This window comes from Anguilla anguilla, chromosome 15 (assembly GCF_013347855.1).
Source record: "Anguilla anguilla isolate fAngAng1 chromosome 15, fAngAng1.pri, whole genome shotgun sequence".
In the NCBI taxonomy this organism is placed as follows: domain Eukaryota; kingdom Metazoa; phylum Chordata; class Actinopteri; order Anguilliformes; family Anguillidae; genus Anguilla; species Anguilla anguilla.
The window spans coordinates 16,410,874-16,436,809 of NC_049215.1; the positions used below are offsets into that span (position 1 = coordinate 16,410,874).

At 39.0% G+C, this 25,936-nt stretch overlaps 1 protein-coding gene across 4 annotated transcripts; it reads left to right on the top strand.

The window, feature by feature from the left end:
- The first annotated feature begins 1,843 nt into the window (after positions 1-1,843).
- LOC118213704 (SLIT and NTRK-like protein 5) lies at positions 1,844-8,304 on the top strand. Of its 4 annotated transcripts, none has more exons than XM_035392753.1 (2): positions 1,844-2,578; positions 4,730-8,304. In XM_035392753.1, the coding sequence occupies exon 2, from the start codon at positions 4,787-4,789 to the stop codon at positions 7,385-7,387; it is 2,601 nt and encodes an 866-aa protein (XP_035248644.1). In that variant the 5' UTR covers positions 1,844-2,578; positions 4,730-4,786; the 3' UTR covers positions 7,388-8,304. The 4 variants fall into 4 exon arrangements, with proteins under 4 accessions (XP_035248644.1, XP_035248645.1, XP_035248646.1 ...); XM_035392754.1 differs by lacking the exon at positions 1,844-2,578 and adding an exon at positions 3,286-3,692; XM_035392755.1 differs by lacking the exon at positions 1,844-2,578 and adding an exon at positions 3,700-3,825.
- The last annotated feature ends 17,632 nt before the right edge of the window (positions 8,305-25,936 follow it).

The window sequence follows — 25,936 nt, forward strand, 5'->3', positions numbered from 1 at the left end:
AAGCAAATGCTTGTGATCATTTAAAAACATGTACTGTACTGATCTGAGCATATCAGTCTCACCATTTCATATGGATGCATAATAACTTGTACAATAACAGGTAATCAGCAGTACCAAAATATAAATTTAGTTTCTCTTTTCATGGCACTCAGATTCCACAAACCTCTTTAACATGTCCTTTATGTATCAGAGAATTCCTTTTGACAGTAAATTACAGCATTTTTGTGTCATAGACATCCTTGACTTGCCTGAGGGTGACAATATGAACTGTCAGATTCTGATGAAGTGTTGCATAAAAAAATATCATAAATAAAATCGTTTTAATCTCCAGAATGTGCAACCCTTAACCAACCGCCCACCTCCCTCACCCCCCTTTGTGCAGTGCAATTTTATATCATATGGTAACTAGCGCTGTCTTGCATGTAATTTACAGCATATGCATGCAGGTATGACCTATAGCAAACACAACGTTGCAGGACCATGTCAAAACAGCTAACGCTCTGCACTCAGCAGTTCCCCCGAATTTGGACATTCTCCGTCTTTCAATCTCTCTCTGTCATAGACCTCGATAATTATGTCAGATAATGACTGCCGTTTTGATGAGATGATTAATTCCAAGTCATTTTAGACAGAGAGTAGTCCTTTGAGAGAAGCTATCAGGATGGCGACTTTTAACTGGATTCTAATTAGGGCCTGGAGATTCTGGGATTAGTCCTTTTACGACTGGAAACTTGTAATGTTATAATACGATTATCCAATCAGAGACTTTCGGGTAATTTAAAGCATCTCCGTAACTAATTGAGGCTTTGTGCCATTTCCATTTATTGTAGCCTTATGTACTGGGGCAAAAGCAGAGAGTGGTTTCAAGCAAGTTGGCTTTTACATTAATATAAATGTAGTCTCAAGAATTCTATTCTATTGACCCCGAGATTTGGAAGAGGGTCTTAAAGTATAATTGGAGCTAAGCCTTGAACGATTTAGCACCAAAGCAGACAGAGAGCTTGAGGTAACTTATTCCAAATAAATGACCATTGATCATCCTATTTAGTGATGCATTCAGATAATATCAGATCATTTTAGAACAAACTTTGTGAAATCACATTCATACACAAATACCAGTTCAGTAATACATAATTTAATGTCTGTGTGAGACAGCACAACAAGACAATTCATAATTTAAACAATTTAGTGTGGTTTTCCTGACATGTTAAATTGGTTAACACTGCAAACTCCCCCCAGCTAAAAGTATAACAAAATATATGGGATGTTTTTTGAAGAGCAATATTGCTGTTATTCATGACGGCAATGATTAATGTATCACTGTTCATACTATACCGTGCATTTGTGTAAGTGGACACGTGCGCAAGAGCGTGCATACTTGTGGCTGTGTTTGTGTGGCCCGTGGTAGGTCTTATAAGAGACAGGGGTACAGCTGTGCTCCAAAAATAATGGATTTTGAAACAATCCAGTAGTGCACGAGCATGCCATTTCCTTCCAACATTCTTTTGTACTCTCAACCGTCCGAGCAGCCGTGAAAAGTGACTGTACAGCAGGTCGCCACTAGAGAGAGAGAGAGAGAGAGAGAGAGAGCGTGTTGCGCACTGCCCTCTATGGGTTATTTCCTTGTTTCACTCCGCATATCATTTGTATGAAAATGCCAGGGAATTGCCCTCACCGCATCACACATAACGCAAGAGAATAAAAATTTTGGGGAAAAATCCCGAAAACATCCCGAAAACAAGCGCTGTGCTACTGCGTGATCTCACAAACACACACACACACACACACACACACACACACACACATATATATATATATATATATATATATATATATATAATTCTTTCTGGCTAAAGGAGTTATTCCTTCAGCAATGGTGGACAATTTGTGAGTCCTACTTCAAGTTGAACCGCGTCGAGTTACATCGCTTTGTATGACATGATAAGGAGGCCAGTAATAATTCATGTGTTTAACTGAAGCTGAAAATCTGGAAAATTAATGCACGAATACTTAGAGATTATTGCGTGCATGAATGTGGGCAACACATGATTCGAAAAAAAAAAAAAAAAATAGAGCTTAGGCAGATCTGTGTACAACGCGATACAAGCCATACCACTCAGAAGATTCCGGGGGCGCAGATTTCCCTTACCGTTTCACCGTTCTCTTTTGAGAAACGGAAAGCAGGCTCAGTTAAGGTGGTGGATTTTTCTCATGTATATATTTTTGTTGTTACTGGTGCACAGTTGTAGCCTATATGCTTATCAAAAATTTGATAAAACCACGACCAACAGCCGTTGTAATGTGAATGCATTATTATTATTATTATTATTATTATTATTATTATTATTGAATTAGTCTTCCTATGGAACAATGAAACACGCATTGTCGGATCGACCGTCAGCATTTCCAACGTGAATGAGGCAGTTAGTGCAATTCAGTGCTTGGGATTCAGTGCTGAAATCGTCGCTCAATAAGGATCTTACATCGGGAAGACGGAGCCTAAAAACCTAAATAATTCTTAAGTCGGAGAAGAACGTGGAATGGATGCAATGTTTTGGCATTCAGGAAGTCAAATTGGGTAAGATATCCGAATTTCAACCGAAGTACTTACTATTCCGGTTTTCTTTTTCTTCTTCTTCTTCTTGGCCACCTTGTAGAGACTGTGGTATTCTCTGTCTGTGGTCCTGAAATGCATCATGTCACACATTCATTGCGGGTATTTGCAATGAGTCAATGTGCGGCTAGAATATGGAAATGCATAACCACCGTCTGCTGTGTTTAACAATTTGGTTTCATTGTTTTAAGTATATAATTCTGATTTGGGGAGGGGGGAGGTGGGTGGGGGGGAATCGAGATTTATGTCGTCGATGCCATCTGTACGAGCCCCTTAAATGCTGATTTAATTAGTATTTGTTTTATTCTTTCATTTCACTCTTTAGCGCATTTGGTTGCTATCTAAGCAGCACCTGAAGCATTGGTTATATTATGACCATTAAATGCAAAGTGGAAGACGAATATCCAGTTCAGTTAAAATAGCAAAAACACAGAGTTTGCCTTTACTTAAGAAAGGGGTAAAAAGTCTGTGCGGGATGCTTCCTTAGATAAGACTGCTTTGCAAATGAAAATTCCTTCCATCGCCGCTGATTAAAGCTGCGCATAATTCATCATAGAGAGAACACGGGTTTTTTTTTTTTTTTTTTCCCTACCATACGTGTGTGCCTGTGTGAGTAAGACTGTGTGTGTGTGTGTGTGTGTGTGTGTGTGTGTGTGTGAGAGAGAGAGAGAGAGAGAGAGAGAGAGAGAGAGAGAGAGATTTGTATGTGTGTGCATCAAGATTCTTTAACATAAACCGAATGTGGTACACAGTAAAAAGGCTTAAAATAGCACAATTATTTTCTCTATCACGAAGGAATTTGCTTATTAATCAATGACGTAGGTCATTCGTTTGTGCTTACAATCAAGTCGGATCTTTTTTCTTTTTTTTTCCTTTTTTGCCTGAAGGATGAGGGGCTATGACTGTCGCCGCCGTTACAATCAGCATTTCTTTCGTTGGCGAGATTGGCAATGAACATTTTCCATAACAGACATCCTGAGTTACGACTATTTTTTAAACTGGTTTTGTAACATATTAGAAGGAAACGTTCAATACCAAGTAGGTGTAGGTGCCAATCGCAAGTCCTCGGATATGCGGGGTGAGTAAAAAAAAAAAAAAATAGACTTCTTCAGGCAGTGGACGTTGGATGGCAAATGCTATATGTTTGTTCTAAAGGACCCCAGCTGAAGAACAATACTGCTTTCATGAAAGGCGCAAATGTTCTTTTAAGGGTGAGCCGCCCAGTCCCACGTATTCATGCTCTTATATGCGCCAATTCTCCGACGTTAATTCCATTTTTTGATTTTCAAAAGAAAGCGTACGTACCTACAGTATACTCGTATTTATATCGCTGCCTTGGACATGAAATGCATTGTATTTTGCGTACAAGCCCATTAAGAACAGTAAGCGTCTTTCGCGAGACTTTTCCTGGGTTTAAACTGCAGATGATAGATAGAATAACACGGTATGTCGCCTCTAACAGTTGTTCGCCATCGTTATGTGCGCTTCATTTTCGGAGAAAAACGTACATTATTGTTCGTTTATATATGTATTGTGACTGTATCTGATCATGTTTTCACTAAAGTCATTTATCTTGGGAATCTTGTTACACATCTATCAGTGCGTTTTTCCCTCTAGATAGCCTAAGGCATGAACATTGATTCTGAAGATGTGAGATGTGACCAGTATGGCATTTAGATACTAACTTTCTCTACGGTGATAGGGATCTTTGCAGCGATAAGGAATGATGAAGGAGGCAATATACAGACTGGTTTGAGAATGTGATATTTTGTACTTGCAAAAATGAAAGAAAATTCCCAAATACATTACTTTTATCATGTGCAGTTAGTCACAAATTTTCCTTTTGTCATATACAAGCTTGAAAAGCAATTCTCTTTACAATCCAAAGAACAATGCTTGTTTCTGGCTTTATTTATTTATTTATTTATTTATTTATTTATTTGTTTGTTTGTTTGTTTATTTATTTATTTATTTACTTCCTTCATGCAGCAATCTGTTTATTATTATTATTATTATTATTATTATTATTATTATTATACATTTCATTTTGCTATGTGAATGTTGTTTGACTATGTACATTAAACAGAAAATGCCTGTCCATCTTTCTGCCTCCAGATGACATCACATACTTCTACTGCACTACAGTGAACTGGGCCAGCCTCTTCTGTGAAAATGCATATCTGGATATTGAAAATAATCGCTTTGGTTGTTACATCTCTTGGCTTCATAGAGATGTATGATAATTATGGAGAGATCTGCAGAAACCTCTGTACCTGCGAAGAGAAAGACGGGATCCTGACTGTCAGCTGTGAGAATCGAGGGATCATCAGGCTGACAGAAATTAGCCCTGTGCATTTTTCCACCTATCATCTGTTGCTGACTGGCAACCTCTTAAAAAAACTTTCTGTCAATGACTTTGTCAATTATGCTGGGGTTACAATTTTGCATTTGGGCAACAATGACATCTCAGAGGTCGAGACGGGGGCTTTTAATGGCCTTCAGGGATTAAGGAGGCTGCATCTGAACAATAACAAAATAGATGTCTTGAGGGATGACACTTTTGTTGGCCTAGAAAGTCTGGAATATCTACAGATTGATTACAATTACATTACCAATATAGAACCGAATGCCTTGAGCAAGCTCCATCACCTGGAGGTGCTGATTTTGAATGATAATTTGCTCTCCGCTCTGCCGACAAACATATTCCGCTATGTCCCATTGACTCACCTTGACCTTAGGGGGAACCGCTTGAAAATGTTCCCTTACATTGGTCTACTGGAGCACATGGACAAAGTGGTGGAATTACAGCTGGAAGAGAACCCCTGGAATTGTTCTTGTGAGCTCATTGCCCTGAAGGCATGGCTAGAGAGCATCTCTTACACTGCACTAGTAGGGGAGGTGGTTTGTGAGACCCCTTTTCGCCTGCACGGGCGGGATCTGGATGAGGTCTCCAAGCAGGAGCTTTGCCCCAGGAGGGCAATTTCTGAGTATGAGATGAGGCCTCCGCCCCCGCTCAGCACCACGGGGTACTTCCAGACCACCCCAGCGGCCGCCACGGCCTCTGCCACCTCCTCCGCAGTCCTGCGGTCATCCTCACGGCCGACTAAGGGCACCCGCCCGCCCAGCAAGTCACGGTCCAAGCCCACCTCCCGAATCCCCTCTAACAACCCGTACAACTATGGCCCTATAATCGCATATCAGACTAAGTCTCCTGTGCCTTTGGATTGCCCCACTGCCTGCACCTGTAATCTGCAAATCTCAGACCTGGGTCTGAACGTCAACTGCCAGGAGAGAAAGATCGAGAACATCTCTGATCTAAAGCCCAAACCATACAACCCAAAAAAGATGTACCTCACGGGGAACTACATCCCCGTTGTAAGGCGGTCAGATTTTGTGGAGGCCACTGGATTAGACCTACTTCACCTCGGGAACAACCGGATAGCCCTAATTCATGACAGAGCTTTTGGGGATTTAACAAACTTGCGTAGGCTGTACCTGAATGGAAATCTCATCGATCGGCTCACGGCTGATATGTTTTTCGGGCTGCAGAATCTGCAGTACCTCTATTTAGAATACAATGTGATCAGAGAAATTGTGTCAGGCACTTTCCGCTACGTGCCAAACCTCCAGTTGCTTTTTCTCAATAACAACCTTCTAAAAACCTTACCCGGGGGCATATTCACTGGTATGACTCTCGCCAGGCTTAATCTCCGCAGCAACCACTTCCAGAATCTTCCCGTAAGCGGTGTCTTAGATCAGCTGAAGTCACTGGTGCAGATAGATCTGCACGAGAACCCATGGGATTGCTCGTGCGACGTGGTGGGCATGAAGATCTGGCTGGAGCAGCTCAATCCTGGCACCGTGGTGAATGAGGTGATTTGCAGCACCCCCAAGAGGCTGGCCGGGGAAGACATGCGCTCGGTCCTGTCTGACCTCCTGTGCCCGGATTACACTGATGTGATCCCGTCTACTGCCACCCCTTCTGAGGAGCCCTTCCTGGGCGGGACCACCACTGTCGAGGCTTCCCCGAAATACAACACCCCGTCCAGCACAGTCCCCCTCTCCGTCCTCATCCTCAGCCTCCTGCTGGTCTTCATCATGTCCGTCTTCGTGGCAGCGGGGCTCTTCGTGGTGGTGGTGAAGAAGCGCAAGAAGTCCCAGAACGACCGGAGCAGCACAAACAACTCTGATGTCAGCTCCTTCAACTTGCAGTACAGCCTCTACAGCAACAGGCCGGTCCCGAAGGTCAAAACACCCGCCGGGCACGTGTACGAGTACATACCGCACCCATTGGGCCACATGTGCAAGAACCCCATCTACAGGTCCAGGGAGGGGAACACGGTAGAGGATTACAGAGACCTTCATGAGCTAAAGGTGACGTACAGGAACACCATGGACGAAGAGAGGGACAGCAACCTGCGAAGCCCCACTTACAGCGTGAGCACCATCGAACCCCGGGATGACCCCTCCCCCGTGCAAGACGCCGAGCACTTCTTCAGAAGCATCCTCGAACCCGAGAAGCAGTCTCCTTCCAACAGCTACGAGTACAAGTACGGAGGCCATGCCTCATACGCGTACACACCCAGCTTTGACGTCAGACGTCAGTTTCTGCATCCAGAGAGCATACGAGAGACGATGCTTTATGGAACAGCACCGAGTACTGTTTATGTGGAGCCCAACAGAAATGAATACTTAGAACTAAAAGCTAAGCTTCAAGTTGAGCCGGACTACCTCGAAGTTCTTGAGAAACAGACAACATTCAGCCAGTTTTGAACCACATGTTTGTCTATATAAATCTATAAGAAGCATTTTTTACAATATCAAAAGCATTAATTAATGCATTAAGTATTGTTTAAAGGAACAAAAAAAAAAACATTCAAGCAGAAAGTATGGTTTAAAGCTGGGGGGATGCCTTGGCACAAATTAACAAATCACAAGGAACAGTAATAGGGGTGTGCTGGCCGATATTATCCTTATTTTTAAAACTCCATTGCATTGCATTACTGATGTCCAATGCTCTCTGAACTAAGCTGGAAGAATTTAAGGGTTGCGATTCATAACTGGTGATGCAAAGTATATTTTTTTATGTTTAAGATACACATTAATGTAGATGTACAGGCAATTTTACCCAAATACATTTTAAGGAATATAAACATGCATATATTGTGAATCACTATTCACCTTCTGATCAAAGCACTGCAAAGTAGTGCATTATAGTGGACAGGACACTGCTGCTCTGGTCTGTATGTATCTATTTATTGGTATGCTCTTCTGAACTCTACCACGTACTTTCAGAAAATTTGATTCTTCATTGATATTACCTGAGTCATGTTTTCATAATCCTCTGTAAAGCTTATGTTTGTAATTTCTGATCATTTACTGTAGCTCGCATAGTCAAAGTGGCTTTATTTAAAGTTGGCACACTCCAAAAAAGAAAAAAAAGGACTTCTGTGTCATCTGATGAAAAAAGTGTTTCTGTGGGCTTTCTGCACTTTTTAATTTTTATTTTATTATTTTTATCTTTTTTTATTTTTGAATGGAGGCCCATGAGTCTGTATGGTTTCTCCAGAAATTAAAAAAGAGGGGGAAATAATAGGAGAAATATTATATATTAAAAATGAATATATGTATTCATTCTTAATATGTATTTTTAATATGTGTTTAACATTCATAAATGACTGAAGTAATAATTATGTTGTGTACTGTATTACTGAACTTGTAACACAATGTAACACCATTTTAATTTTATTTAGATTTAATTTTATTTTTATACAAGTATTCACAATTATCTTTTCTTAACTGTTCTGATTGCTTTGCACATATTGCACTATATTGACCAAAACATGTTAATATCAACAATAAATATGATGTCAGGTTCCTGTAGTTACATACTTTGACAGATAAAAAGGATTTTTCTGTAGATATTACCACCCCTTAAGTGGTAATTGCTCATGAAGGAGTCATAATTCAGGTTTCAAGAACATTGTAACTGTTGTACTCTTCAGTTATTATTATTATTATTATTATTATTATTATTATTCAGTAAAAAGTAATCACTTAAACATAAATACATTCAACTTCAATTATGTATTTGGCATATTCATACTTAAGAAATCAGAAAACACAAAAAAGGTTTTTAAAAAGGTTTTTCCAATATATTTATACAGAATGCACGATTTATGTCAAAACCAAACCACTTTTTATTCCCTCACCATATGTTGCTCAGACAAGGTGGAGCCGAGTCATCTATCTCACAAAGATGGATTTCACCAATTGAAGAAGAAGAAATGTCTATCTGGTGCACTCAGAAATAAAAGCCTCTGGGGCCCTATCACAGAAATAACATTCTTCAGGTCTCTCTTTTATAGCTCCACACCAATTAAAAAGCCTCTGTGGAGAGAAAGGTCTGAGACGAGGTTTGTCCACAGATATATATAATTTCCTTCGCAAAAGGGTGAATCACAGCAAATGGGCAAACGTCTGACCTCCTGGCAAGATCAAACCCATGTTCCAGGTCTTGCACAATGGTGGCAGAGACATGTTGGCAAATTACTTGGAGCAAAAACCAATTTATATCTGGAGATAATGTTTTATTTCCTGTCAGACTTCTTTTATTTACTTTTAGTGTTTTAGTTTTTTTTTTTTTTTTTCTTGCTGGACCAATTAGATCTCAGTTGAGATATTTAACACTAAATGAATAATTATGGCCACTGCTTTCAAGGCTGTTCTTGTATTCCTTCTGAAAGATGTCCATGTCATTATCCTCTGACTATAAGCAATTATACAGAATCGAAAGATGAAGCCACAAGGATTTTGAACCTTCGAAAAGTGGCTATTAATTAGTGTTTTTTTTCCACACTTAGGTGCATGTATGCATAATCTGTGTACTGTTTTGAGTGAATGTCATGCAGATTCTCCCAGCGTGTCAGCTACTTATAGTGGGATTGTACATTTAGTGGGAAAAAGCTCATCTGTTAAAATGGGAATACTGATAAAATATTCGGTTCAAGTGGGGGAAGGGATGGGGCGGTCATAACCTTGCATTGACCCCAGCAAGAAACCTATAGAGAATTAACTAATTAGCATACAGCATCCCTCTGTGTGAAAAGGTTATCTCCATCCTTAACCACGCAAACAGTGCTGTACTTGCATCAGGTGAATGGCCTGTAGAGATCAATGCTGAAGAAGAGATGGCATTGCCTACACAGCCTATTTATAATATTCATGTTTACTGCTATATTTATTTATTTATTTATGTATTTATTTACATTTTTGTTTTGATTTGATAGATTGGCAGAGGGAAAAATAACACGATCTGGATGTGGGAAGCAGATAGTCGAATGCTAGAACAGCCAGGCATCTTTTCCCAGAGCCAATCAAAGCAGAGTCCAAAGCGGCAGGACAGAATTGGCTTTGTCCGCTATGGTGTGGTGTGCCAGGGTTCCCAAAATAAACACCTGTAATCGTCCTTTCCAAAGACCCCAGAGGGTACCGGTTGTCAGCAAGACACACACCTCTCCTCTGACATGTGATATCTCTGTTGTAGTGGCCTGCAGTGTGTAATATAGTGCCTTGTATCTGATCAATATGCCCTTAACTTTGAGTTGCAAGTACTAGTTTTATTTATACTTCACAAACTTTAGTGATGCCTGAACTTGCCATCGCTTTTGTTAATCAAATGCTAGAATTATTTATTGAATCCCAGCCAGTGTCCGACTTGTTGCGTGTTCTAGAAGAGTCAGACACTTTAGAGGCAGCACTGTTTAGGCAGGTTTGAGTGACATAGTGGTCATTCAAGAGCCAGAATAGCAATTTGCAATTTGGGGAGATATGTACATGGCATGAAATTTCAAACGCATAAAGAAATGTACCGCACGTAAATATTAATAGATTGCTGTTGAAACTGGGAATATTGAGCATTTACATATCATTTCACAGATTTCGCCTGCTGCTATCTTTGTTACAATTTGTTTTATGTGACTGTCTCTATCTACCACTACGCCTGGTTCAGTCATGTATGTGCACGTTTTACATATTACCCACAGTTTGATTTACACAAGGGAATGTAAAATCATATAGATCATATACATCAGCCATAAACAACATGGTGGTTCTAGTGTTAAGATAAGTAATATCTGAGAAAGCAAATAATGAGCCTCAGTGAATGTTCATTGGATTAATCATAACATTTAGCAAAATTGCTCAATTCGGGAGTGTTCAAGTGTGCAAAGATTTAAAGTCTTTCATTTATCCTTATAATAGTGTATTAAAATTGTAATTGCTTGTTGTGGTATTTATTTATTTATTTACTTTGTAAGCTTGCAATTTTCATGTATGATTGAATACATATTTAATAACCTTTTTAAAGGTTTACAGGAGGGATATTTTTTCATTTTCATTTCATCCGTATGTCATTTTTAAAATGTATTCAAAGCATGTAATCTCTGACGCGTATCATCATCATTACCTTCATAGCATAACTCACACCAAATCGCTCCTTTCTTCAGTGAGCCAAACAGCTGTTCATTACATATATCAAAATATAAAATGGCCGCAGTATAAATGATGTTGAAAATATTTTGTGGTATGTGTCAATAATGCTGTAAAAGAAAGGACAGGCCGCAGGGTGTAAGCTGATTTGTGGATATGCCGTAAAGCTGACAGCAAGCACAGCACGCTCGGTCACCGGAACCTTCCCCTGCCTCGGGTGATGGCCGTGGCGTTTGCTATCATCATCGCTTCTCGCTCCTTACGCATGTTTGTTTTGCAGCGGTACGGGCGGCCTTCCCCTCATTTATCTGGATCCACAGTTAGCCTGCATCATGATCATCATCGGCCGCCGCACTACTGAATCTCGCCTCTGAACGTGTGTCAGACCAAAACACGAAAATGTTGACGCTTGGTTTATGTAGTCTGCGGTAGAGTCATTTAACTGTACCTGAGGGAACTGTGATTTTGCTTGTTACGAGTGGGAGAAGCCTTGATCCAGAGCACAGCAGAGGTGGCAAGGAAAATGCTGAATGCAGGATCCAAGCTGTACTGTCTCAGGCAAATGAAAAGACACGAGCATGCGAACAGGATTTTCCACATAATGCACCCCTTAAAGCTTCGTCACCCCTGAACAGCCTGTGACATGTTGGGTCACAACCCAGCTATTATGCTTTTTATACATTTAATGTGACACGTTGTGCTAATCATCAAAGCTACACTTAAGCTACACTGAAATAGGGCCTGCTGGTGGCTCATCCTGTGAAAACACTGCTGTAGTTGCACGGATGGCACCCGTGGGCTGATTTTGAATTCACTGTGCCAGTGCTGACTGTGGTCGGTGGCCCCACAGGGTACGCATAATTGGCTCTGGCCTTATCGCAGGATGGGAGCCAGCTGGGATTTACAGTATCTCTTTGCACACTAGGGACCCCTATTGGTCGATCGTGTGCTTGCAGCTTTGCCTGTTGAATTGCACATGAAGTGTCTTCCTCGGGCTCATGTCTGTGTGGCATAAGAGCACTTGCTTGCTGTCTGTGCTGTTCTGAATCAACAGCAATGAGCATTACTGGCCTTTTGAAAACACATTTGAAATAAGGGAGCAATACTGAACTTGAAATGTATTTATTTATTTATTTATTTATTTATGCTTGCTGCGTGCAGTGCAGGCCATCACTGAAAGAAACGTGTTAAAAATGTGTTAGAACAAAGTAATAACGGCTTCAATTTATTTGTAAAAACTCAATTGACATTGTGCCATTGGGGGTTTATACTTTATTTTCGAGCTTGGTTTTGGGAAATACCAAACACTTGACTAAAATATAAATTGTGTTCATGTTACAGTACTCTGCAGTGTCTCTCTCTCTCTCTGTCTGTGTCTGACAGATTTGTCAAACTGAGCTCTACTCACAACAATGCAATTCCATGCAAAATGCCTCATTATAATGGGATAGACAGAAACTGTCTCGAAAATGTGAACTTGCACATTTCTTCACTATCAGCAATACCAGAAACATATTTTTGGTGTGCAAGATTATTGCTTTGGCTTTTTTATTTTTATTTTTTTGTCTGTGTATGAAATGTATTCCCACACTAAATTAATACCCTATTTTTGAGAAGAGTGCGTACAGACACAGTTGGAATGGAAGCCTGTTTTTTTTTTATTTTTTATTTTTTTTCCTGGGTTGTTTTTCTATCATCCCCGTTCCTGAAGCTCAGAGAAAGCAGAGGGTATCTGTGCATAATGCAGGCTAAGGGCTGCGTGTGGAGGAGGAACGAGCCTTTGTGCTGGAAGATGAGTCTGATAAAACTGTGGTAGGAGGGTGAGAACTCATTTCCTGCTCTTCTGAGAAAGGTGTTGTCTATAAATGTAGATATGAAAAGGCTGTGCACGAGCAAAGAAAACAGTACATTAAAAATAATACACTTTTTCCCTATTTTATTGTTTAAATACATGCTTTAAATGTATTTGTAAAACAAGATTAAAAACGCATGTCATATTATGGGACTATTGCCACAATGGAAAGAAGAAAAAAAAAAACTTTAATTATACTCTTTTGAATCAATGAGGTGTCGACGAAGCACTGTATTTCACAATTTAAGAATAATTATCCCCTTGCAGATTATAATTATTTCATTATTGTTTAAAACAAATAACTACTATCATAATTTGGTATGCATTGTATTGTATTCTGTTTAGTTTGTATTTATTGTGTGTGTGTGTGTGTGTGTGTGTGTGTGTGTATACAGTATATATAATATATTCATTTTCAACTCCAAATTAAGACTATACAAACGCATGACATTTAACAGCTCACCTTAGCGATTTATGAGAAGATTTAAATCCAAATACTGCACTTTCTTTTTTTTCCTCCAAGGTTTCATGGCAACTGCTATGAGATGTATGTGAAGCGTGTGTGGGTGTGCTGTAATCTTTCGCAAGCAGATTGTTTCATGAGCGTGCCCGTTTTTTCCAAACACGTCAGAGAACCAACCTCATTTTCTCCAATTCTGGATGTTGTCTCTAGAGGAAGAGAAAGATATTAAAGACTCACAGAATCTACGGAGACAGCTGGATCTAACGCTGAACATTTGGGGGGAGAGGAGCAGTGCCAATTTGCCCTTAACCTACTGAAAGAAAATTCACAATATTTGAAGCTATGCTTTAAGCAGCATTAACCTTAGTTCTTCACAATTGTAAACCCCCCATGAATACGGTCAACATGGTCTTGCTCTGTTCCTTCAGTGGAGAAAATAGAAAATGTTAACATTTGGAGCAGCCACTTAGTGCCTAATCTTGTGGACGGGGGTAGTTATTAGACAAATAAATCAGGTAACTGTGCTGTTTGAAAGGCTTGTGCTTCCACTGCTTAATTATCACAAATTCTAAAATATTATCACGAACAACTTGAAATATGGATTAATATTGTTTACTTTAATTATTTCTAATAATCATTTGTAGTCACCACAACATTTCAGTCATTCATAAGGCATTGTGCTCTAAACCATGTGGTCAGTACAATGGTATTTAGTGAGAATCAGTATAACTAATACATTGTTCTTGCTTTTTGAATACATTTTTGGTGTAACATACCCTGTGAAGTATTTATATTGTTACAGTAATGGTCATTTCTGAAAATGTACAATTTTGAGCAATGTATTTTGCCCATTATGCAAGCTATAATTGTGCAGTGTGTGAAGTCAGATTGTAATGTTAATGTAATGTCTGATTAGGCCACTGGTGCAGGAGAGTATTTACCCTTTAGCTGATGATAGTTTTAATCCAGGCCTTCAGGAACAAGCTTCACGTTTAGCCAAAAACAGATTCCTTTTTTAATTTTTGGTGTTTAATTTATTATCATACCTCAATGCCTTTGAGGATTTTGCAACCGGTTTGATTATTATAAACTGGGTGAGGATTTTGTGTTTGAGTGTTTTAATTATTAGATGCAAATGGTTTGCTTATGACAAACTGTTGTATTCTCACTGCTTTGAAAATGAATGACAAGTTGTCAAACATTTGAGAACATAAAGGGACAAGTCAAATGATTTCGTGAAATTCAGTTTTCATTCAGTTTCAAAGTTTTGTATTTTTAAATCTGACCAATAATAATAATAATAATAACAATAATAATATTAATAACAATAATAATAATAATAATAATAATAATAATAATAATAATAATAATAATAAATTAAATTGCGCTAGCTTGTACCTTTTATCACAGAAATTATTATCAAAAGCAGGTAATACAATTATAAAATGATTGGACTGTGGAGAGTGGTTTCCCAGCATTATTTATTGTTCGCCAGCCTCCATTTTGTCAGATGGTAACCATGCTCTTTCACCACACCCATCTCCATCCATCTCATCCTCTCTCTTTTAATGGCTACGCTGTAAACACGTACTGACAAAATGATGATCGTGGCATTTAGAGGCTGCCTATCTGTGTGCTTTTGATGAATGCTGATGATGATATTTAATTTTCTGTATTTACTGATTAATGCTGAATATAACTGACAGTGTCTGTCAGAAATGATATTTCAGAAGAGCCTCACCCATAATTTTGTCAATTATTTGGCTCAAGGGGCATATTATGTACCGAACCATTCCTGTTCGGTATTGATTTTTGCTCATATGTATCTCATAAACACATTTTATTGGTTTTCTTTATTATTAGTTTTACTGTTTATAGTCCGGTGTTCATATATACCAGGTTTATAGATTTGATTTTTTTTAATTTTTTTTTATTCATTATGGCATTATGCATTCATTTATTGAATAATTAAATTTTAAGTTAAATTATTTGTACCAGTGCACTCTGTGAGTGAATGTGTATTATAGTGGTGTCCTATAAATTCAGTTATGTGAACTTACGTGCATATCCATACTGGGAAACATTTTATTACCTGAAACACACAATGTATTCCAGGCACTTTAGGAATTTAGTACTGGAGCAAGATTCCAGAGGTTGAGGATGTGGAATAATTATAATGTTTTTAATGATAATTATAATATAATTATAATAAAATATCATAATCTTTTAATTTTCAGAAATTTCAAATATATAATTGTATTTGAAGTAAACATGAAATGTGTTAACAGAGAAAGGCCTCCAGGCCTCGCATAGCGGGTGTCATGACAACTAACGAGGGATCTGCATCACTATGCTGTATTCATAATCCCACGGCACAGGAATCGAGTTCTCCGTCATGAAGCAAATACGGTGGTGGTGACTTATGCTTCTAACTGCCAGTGAACAGAATAAGTATGACTGCCACCTGTCTGATTGCTATCTGATTTCATGTGCATAATGTAGCAGAAGCAGATATTACAGGACAAAAGCGGTCATGCAGGGGTTCAATGCAAATTATACACACATGAAGGCATGTGGGTAACATGTTTACATCTAAATGCCTTTTCACTTGATAATCCCATCCATGTAAATTCCATCAAGGTAGTACATTATGTACTAATTGTTTTGTGGCCTGCTGTTCGTAAACCTAGTGAGGCACTAAAGCCACATACTTGTGTATCTTCCCATCTTGTGACCAGGGCTGCCCCTGACCTTTTGGGAGCCCTAAGAGAAATGAGATTGTGATTGTGGATTGTGATTGTGGAGCTGAGCTCCCCATGGCTCCCTCGTATTTCTAACATCAGCTATAGGCCAAGAAGGTGCCCTTTCGAAGGAGGGGAGGCCCTACACGTAGCATGTATTTTGCGTACAGGACAGGGCTCCCCTGCTTGTGACACATTGCGTATGCTTTTTTCCTTATATTGAAATATTCTGTAAAAATTCAGAAAACTAATACAGCCTCATACTATTAATAAAAGAAATACTATTAAGCATTTCTTTTGACTGTCCAAGGTTTTTCATTTAGGCAGACTTAGTCTTACCTGTATTGTCTGTCCTCTCTGTCCTTTAATATGTTCCCAAAATATGATGATGTGGGTGCATCAGTATTAACATACTTATATAAATATGCTAGTACCTTTAAAATATGAATGTGCTCACATTGTGTCTCACCCTTGACTTTTCTGTGAACAAAGACAGTTTCTGAGGAGGCGACTGGGGAAGTAGCTGCACTCGCTGAGAGACCAAATCATTTTAACATCGATTGGCCTTGGTATAGGAGGACTCCGTAAGGCCAATGTAGCAGCTATCCATGAAAACAACTTAAATAATAGGCTCATGCATTTTTTAAATTATTTTTTTTAATTAAGCATTTAGACAGAAACAAGCCTTCTAATTGCATAGCAAATATCTATTTAACCACTGTATTATTCTGGGAGGGACTTCTCACTAAAGTGTGAAAACAATATCTATTTCTTCATTCAGAGATTCAATTAAATGGGGTTGGAGAAATTTCCTCATGTGAATTGTGAATGAATTCTGCAGCAAGGTATCCATCACCCCTGAGAGATTCCTGGGCTGTGTCTAAAACAGACTCAAACTACTCTTTCCTATAAGTATGAAGTATACACTACTTACTAAACAATCTCTAGTCTGTTTAGTCCTACTTCTAAGTATGAAATGGGCAGTATTTAAAATATATTCCATACTGTTTTCCGACCGTACTGTGGAAGTGTCGTAAGATGTTCCGCTCTTGTGCAGCCACTTTCACATGCCGTTGTAGTTCAAGCAAAACATTTGTGATGCTGCGCCTCATTTTTAATGTGAAACCATGCATCATATTTATGGGACCATAGCAGTCGTCTACTTCCTGAAAAGTATGCCCCCAAATATAATCTGCAAAACCCTGAAATAAGTATATCATCCGGGGATATTAAATACACTACATTGAGAGAAAGTTCTGCTGACTAACAACTTTCTAATCTAGTGTACTCAACAAGTATACTCAGATATGGCCTTGGGTTAATAAAAAGCATTTTTACGGCCTTCATACATTTAGGCCGACTGATTCTCTCCCATCCCTGGGCGATGCTAGAGCCAATAGTTTGATACCAGTCGGCCCCATCTATCCAATAGCACGGTGTTTTAACCAGATCAGCCACCCAGCAGCCCCGATAAAGTGCTCTATGCTGTAACATGCTGTTTGCTTGTGCGTCTGTTCCTATGTGTTCTGTTGATTTAGACAAAGTGGTTAGGAATTTGATTTCTGATTCTAGTTCCATCTTCTCCCTCACATCTCCTTCACCCGATGCAATGTTTACAGCAGGGTTGCAAACATCTTAAACAAGAGGCTCTTTTGTGGCTCGAGCGGGTGCTCAAAGGTTTGGTAAATACATATTTATTTTTAATGTGTTTATATACTGTCATAAAACATTTTTTTTAACACACATTCTTCCAGATCAGACTCAAATACTGAGGACATGCTGTGCAAGCTGGAATTTTCATTCCAAACATTACTGCAGCAGAATTGTAACAATTGCAACTAATTGTTCTTAATTTGCCATTTTTAATGCCAAGTGACCATATTAAGACCATATTATTTCAGAAATAGCTATGCACACAAAGAAGAATAAATGTTCCCTATTCACATCCAAGGGCATTTAATCAGTTGGATCAACTGGTGCATTCATTCTGTGCAATGTGCTATACGAGAAATGATTGCTGTAGAAAGAGGTTCAGCTGGGTCTTCATTTCTGAGAGTGGGCAACTGGTCACTGAAACTGCACCATTTGTGGAAAATTAAGAGTTGAAAGACTACATAAATGACAACAAGCTAAACCTGCATTTTGATAAATTACATAAAAAAAGAAAACTTTAACACATTTCAACAACCTTAATTTATCAAGAGATGAGTTGAGGGACATAATCTAGCTCTGCAGTTGTCAGTTCAGGTGTTTATGAAAATGATATATATATATATATATTTACCATTGTAACAGCATTTTCCTTCATATCTGATGGCGGTGTCCACCTTAGAAGTGCATCTAGCACCTAATGGCTCTGTGATGAAATTGACTGTAATTTGTATGCACAGGTCTTAAAAGTATTTTGCAAGGTAGCACTGGGCAGGATGGACAGGTGATGTAGGTAAACATGTCAAGAATATAGGTTTCCATTTATTAAATGTGCAAGCTAGCATTTATATCTATGTGGTATGACACATCTATGTAGTATGATGCCAACTGGATAGGAAATGCATTAGGTTTGTCTACAACTATAGCATCAGGAGCAGATAATTAAAATAACATTAATTTAGATGAGGATAAAATCACATCATACATGGTACTTACAATTCAACATTGCAAATAGAAACTAATGACATGTACAAGTGCATAACATATTAACACATGTTTGTTATTTGATTAAACATATTAATATTTTGGGAAAATGTATTTGTAAGTATTTGTTAAATATTTCTTTATATCTCTAGTCTCTCTGTCTCATATGAATCGCAGTTTATACTTTTGATTTAATTATTTCACTTTCACTCGAGAATCTTACTCGGGCAGTGAACAACAAGATGGAGGTTAGCTGAAATATTAATGAAACATGCCCTGCTAAAACTGAATAATTAAAGTAAGAAGCAAATGAATTGCAAAGGCTTTGTGCTAAACACTGAAAACAGAGGTCTTGGATGTAAGACACAGGAACATCATTAGTGCTGCTGGCTTGACTGAGGGCTATGAAGCTCAGAGATAGGCCTCCCTTAATGTGTGTTCACCTGAGTGGCTAAGCTTGACCAAAGCTGTGGTGTTTGATGTGTCTCAGTCATTACTCCGCCTACACTTTGATTCAGAGCAGGCAGAAGCGCTCTGTATCTTCTAAGGATGCCTTGGCCAAGGGGGGGAAATTGATTTTGGGCCTATTTTTCATCCAATTACCCCTTTAGAGCAGTCAGTGTTTTGTAAAGTTTAGATCCCAGGTGAAAACCCTGCATCTCGCTTCTGAATGCACTAACCTAACATGAACCTCAGCAGGGGACAACTCAGCTACTCACCACACTAATTTAACCACACATGACCAGAGGCCTTATTTTTATATATTTATGTATTTATTTATTTATTTATTTAGCACTTCCTCAATGAACAACTTTGTTCTAGACATCAAAGGTGTTAAAACAGAGAGCAGCATCACCAAGCTGTAAATTTGAGTGCGTAATATACAGGTTCTGAAAATTAAGAGAGCGAGTCATCTTGACAAACATGGCAAACATACTTCTGTACATTCAGAGAAAAAAGCATGCCTCATGTCTTTTCACAGTGTAATACAGCATCACCATGTCCTTACACAAAAACTATTTCTGGGTCACTTACATTCTACATGCTAGTTGCTAATGGTGCCATTTGCACTTCTAAAGCATTCAGGAAAGAGTTCACTGCAGCCCCACCACTTCTTCTTTACATGACTGTGGAGATAGCTGTTTGCAGATGGATGAAATAAAGCTGCCTGCTCCTGACAAAGCTAAGCAAACACCTCCCCTTCTGTTCCTTTTCCGGAACAAAATATTCACTGTGGCGCTCAGTTTGTATCTTTCCGATTCACCACAATGGAAATGGCTGACTTTGTTGTGTGCAAAAATGGATCTTTCTTTGGCTTTAGGCAGACTTTCACTGCTTATGAACCCCAACATTGAATAGGACTTTTTCAAGTTTTAATACTATCAAGTAAACTAACAGCAGTGCTGTCAAGAGCTGTCTAAACCACAACCCTAGGACTTGCTGCCCCTATATGACGCATGGGATCCAAGATCAGGATGCAACTATTGCACTTCACCAAGAATAGTGGGATTTATAAAACAAACTTAGTAAAACATTTAGGCGTTAAATTGGGATGAAATACAGAAATTGTTTTGTGGGTTTATGTGAAAACTAAGGATATGCTTAGTTTGAGCATGAGTGCGCCAATGTGTGTGTGTGTGTGTGTGTGTGTGGTGGTGGTGGGGGGGCTTGGTGTGTGTGTGCATGCGTGTGTGAATGTGTGGTGGTGGTGGGGGGGCTTGGTGTGTGTGCATGCGTGTGTGAATGTGTGTGTGTGTGTGGGAGAAGATCCCACATAATGAGTCACTTCCATTGTCATGATCTTGTTTGCTGAATGCTCCATCAGAAGACGTGCTGTCATACAATTGAACGGTTCAGCTCAAATGAGCTGTTTTGACTCACAAGGATGCCAAGCTGCATTCGCCTGCCAGGTGTGTTATGCATTCAGAAGTGGGCTCTGGCACTGAATAAACTCAGAAGAGCCGTAATTATCTGTTTTTAAGGGGTGTTAAAAGTCGTAATGAATGCACGCATCCATTAATGCTGCATTCATCTTACACTTTAACTAGGTGCATTAATGGACTGCATAATAATTTCAAGGCAACATGGACATGAATATAATGCCTCAGATGGTGACTTTGCACTTGATTGAAGTGGCACTGAGGTGTTTACAATAAGGACACAGGTTGCTTGTTCAAATCCCCTATTGGGCAATGAGGTTGCACTCTCCCTTGAGCCAGACACTTAACCTGAATTGCTTTGGTAAATATCTAGCCATGGAAAAAAATGGATTATGTTATAATATGGAAATGGGATTGGGTAATTACAGTTCTGCAGATGGAATAAACAATGTAATGATTGAAAGACATGGAATGCATAAACATGTTCTCATTTCTGAAGTGTATGCCATAGTAATGTTTACATCACTGTAGGAAAAATGGGGATTTTAACGACAGTGATTTTTATAAATTGAGGGGCATCATCAAATAAAAAGGAATAATATAAGAAAACAAAATATTGACATGAATATTGGATCATCTTAAGGGAAGAGGGGTTTGGATCCATATAATGCTTTCAGTCTGCATTAAATCGAAATATATTATAATTTAAAGCTTCCTATGGCTGAGAATGGCCAACTGGTGAATTAGATGTCTGACAATATTTATTTTATTATTTTGACTCCTTCATATGTATAAGGTCACTGTAATGTCAAAATGAAATAAAGCATTTAGATATCCTCAAAATTGTAATAAGTAATTTCCAGGTTTTTGTTTCTTAATTGGTATGTATGAATAGCCTAAAGTAGTCCAGGCATATTCAAGGTCCATCTATGTTGACTTTCAAATCCAATGTTCAGGTGCAGCATTGCAAAATAAATGGCACAGACAAACCAGATCAGTCATGTTGTCATGAAAACCACAGAACTGCCCGTGGAACTTTGAGATGAAGTAGTTTGGAAGCAAAAAGCTGGAGAATGTTATTATATTGGCAAAGCTATTGTAACAAAATGGAGGGAGAGAAATATAGCACAAGGCAGACAGAACTAAAATCAGGCTTCCCTACCAAACTGAGCAGGTATATGAGAAGGGCAGTCGTCAGAGAAGTGACCAAGAGGCAGGCAACAACACTGACAGAGTTGCAGAGCTCATTATCTTTCTAAAATGGGACAGACTGTCCAGACATCAACAATCTATTCAGCACTTCACATATTTAGCCTCTTTGGGAGATTGGCTAGATGGATGCCACTTCTGAGAAAGGCCAGCATTAAGTCACACTTGACGTTTGCCAAAAGCTACGTGTCAGACCCTGAGACTTTCTGGAAGAGTATTTTGTGGTCTAATGAGACTAAAGTTGAGCTCTTTGGCCTGAAAGCAAAGCATTGTGTTTGGTGCAAAACAAACACAGCCCATCACAACACCATTTCTGCTGTCAAGCATAATGGTGGCAGCATTGTTCTGTGGGGTTTGCTATTCTGGAGGAAGAACCGGGAAGTGTGATGCCATTAAGAGCAACGTGGAATACGTTTCTAAATGAGAAATTAAGATTTTTGTTTTCTTTAAAGAATAAAACAAAAAACATAAATTTAATAAAAATTGTTTTGCTGATGAAAGTTGTGAAGGATACTTCCTTGTATAAAAAAGTTTAACGATAACATAAAATTATACACAAAAGGGGGTGGGGTCAAACACTTTCTGAAAGCACTGTATATGGACAACTCAAAATCCAATGGTGAAGTGGAAGACTTCAGAAATCAGATGAGATGATTTTTCAGGGCTTCTATTTATAAGTAAATTGTATATTCTGGGTCATATATAACATGTGTACGTATGTATTCTGGCAAAATCTTGATTTAAAAATGGCAACTTTACATTTTTGACACATGATCAAATGAGCAGCTCACCACCAGAGGTGCTATAAACACTAAAGCCCAGCTGAGGTGTCACAGACAATGTAAACAATGCTCATTGTTTAAAAACAGACAACTTGTCCCATCAATTAAAGTGAAATCTTATTTCTAACGGGCCTACATTTGCATTTGTGTGTGAACATGTGGAATATTAAGAAAAATCTCTTTCCTCACTTTACACAAATAATATGTGTACACTGGTCCCATAGCAGCATCCAACTATAGTAAAACAATACTTTGAATCAGGCAATGCACAGCTCAGCTGGGTGCCTGCACTTCTGAGAAGGCACACACACAGTTTTGCTCTCTTCCAAATGCATGAAAGGAAATGTGCCATTTCAGATTTGGAGTACTTTGACTGTAAACCTTATTTTCTATAACCTTCCATAACCTTAATTTCTCTCCTATTTTAAATAAGTATCTTACAAAATGTATACATACATGTATTCTTTTTTAAAAATCATATCAGGGATTTTCCATAACATAGTTTTCTTCAGTCAATGGAAATGGTTGGTATGGGAAGAATAACCTGAAACTGACTTCTTAATTCTTACATAATTGGCATCCAGAAATGCTCCACCGGGGATCTGAATCAGCAGGGCTGTGCTTTCAGGCTATGACTGTAGGAAGTCGCCAGGCAACTGCTAGAGTCCCACTGTGAACTGCTCCATCACTGCTTTGAGCAGTAGAAATGACACGTTACCCCTATAGAGCAGAACATCACGGTACTCACAGCCTTTGGAAAACATCTGCTCATTTGTTGTTTCATGAACCTCCATGCTTTACCTCCATAACAATTACAGTCTGGGTTATTAAGAACACTTGAATATAAAATAAATATTGAGTCACTAAAATATGAATTATATCTATAAATATTGTATGGCGCAACTGCATGTATGTGACATTTGCAAGTTGGCTCCGTAAGTGAATGCAACAGCTTTTTAGCTGGGCTGGCCCCTCTGGCAGTACCAAGTCACTTGTGATCAAGAATGCTGTCAGATAGATACTACCTGTGCCCATTTCTTATACACCTTTTCATTATCTTCAAACATATTTCTGAGTGTTCATCAGGTCAGCATAGAGAACTCTAATTCATGAGTGCAATGCAGATAGTGAGGTTAGCTTCCCTTGAGAGCAGGGTAAAACCTTACCAGTGTTGCAAACCCAGCAGCGAGTCTATCACATACAGTAGGTTCAAAGCAAGCACATAACATTACATTGGGGGGCAGTGATGGTTAGGCAACTCATATTGAATCTGAGGGGCTGTAGGTTCGATTCCTAAGCAGTGCACTGCTGTTGTACCCTTGAGCAAGGGACTTAATGTAAATGGATTGCATGTTCCAGTAGCAAGAACAAGTAATCTATCATTGAAAATGATATTATATATAGCAGGTATCTTTCTTATTGAACATACATGCATGCATATCATACCCTACACCTTCACGCCCCCAATTCCATCTTTTTATATGGGTAATGGGTCAGCAACAAACTGCCACCCAGCTCAGAGACTATGATCATACATGAGTTTCTCCATGCTATAGAAATGAGGACGTGTTCCGCCAGGCATGCTTACGGATTTATGATGTACGGTATTTTAATGATTGTGGGAAAATGTGGATTTTAGCACAGAGATTAGTTATGAAATACAGATCATAACTGACCCTTTGGGCCTGCTCAATCATGCAGTAGAGGTTTTCCTTTGCTACCCTTCCATGATCTCAATATCTGAAGGCTTCAGCCTGTTTGGTATAACAAGCATGCAGTCCCCCTTCAACCCCTACCTTCACTCCTACATTTTTAAATTCAGAACCTGTGCAAAGCAAGTCAATAATTATCAAATAATTGCCTGTCAGTTATATTTTGTTATCACATTTGGGTTGTCAATAAAGCTGTGTGGATTCAAAGTTGGGGAGAAGAACGCAGGTCGTATCAAGTAATCAAGATGGTTTCAATCTTGTTTGTTTGTATATGGCAGCAGCAGGTAATCCCAGATGTCTACTTCGTTTTCTGGGATGTGGTAAAACATACAGACATGTTGCCAAGTGCTGGCGGGTTGATAATGTCTCTACAGTAAAACACAAATGCCACTGTGTAAGCTGAATCAGGGGCTAATATATGATGGAATGAAATACATTTTCTTGTAAGTTTTTATTGGTATGTAGTTATGTATTTATTATTACTTTATTTTTGTATTTTGTATATGTACAACACAGAATGGTGACCATTGATGTTCCCTATTATGTATTTATTTATTATGTCAGACAGAGGATTCTGGGTTTAGATTTCTGAATGTTCAGTTTTTTATGTTTTGCCAAAGCGCCACTTTACAATGAATCAATGATCCAAGGCAGTCACGTAGATGGCCAAGGAGGGCTGCAGTGTCTGCAGTATTAACTTTGAGGTGTATGCAGGTGTTTGTGGTTTCCTTGCAATTTTGACTTTGGATCAAACAAGGGGTGTGGATTCTTTAGCCAAGCAATGACGTAAATTAAGCACCAACAACACTGCAGTGCTTTGGAGTGTGTATGTGTGCACATGCTTGCATACGTGTGTGCATGTGTGAGTGTGTGCGTGCAAGGGTGGGTGAGTGTTTTTTGTGTGTGACAGAGACGAGAGGCAGAGTGGTTGTGTGGGGGAAGAAGCTGTAGCTGCTGACCCGATTAGAGGGGAAGGTTAAAACAGAGACCCCACCAGCCAGCACATCAATCAAAAATCTCTGCATCTGCACACGTCCAACACCTGGAAGAACCACGTGGCACCTGTGCGTGCTAATATCCATCACTGCGAATTACAGCACCTGTGCCACAGGCACAAATTTCTCGTTCTCGGGCCTGGGGTCTGCTTTATGTGATTATGATGCTGAAAAAAGAGTTGGTTGGTTACCTTGGTTACCTTACAGGCAAAATTAGTGATTCAAAGTGTAGCGAGCAGGTCTACACGTGTTCAACTGAAAACAAAAAAAGTGTTTCATTAGTAAACAATATTAGGTGTGATGGTGTTGGGGAGAGGGGGTGTTTTTCCACCTTTAGAGCTTCTATATACATCCATACCGGTTGAACCGTGTGGGAATTACATTGCTTTTTATACATAGTCCCTTATCACTGTGTACAGTCTCCGGCTGTTGAAAGTATGAACCCCAACCCATTTTATGCTATATATGCTCATTTGAGGTCGTTTGTAGGGGTTGATATGATATTGCCCAAAAACGTGTTGGCCAGTGCAATAAACTCACAATTAATAAGAAATGTGTTAAACC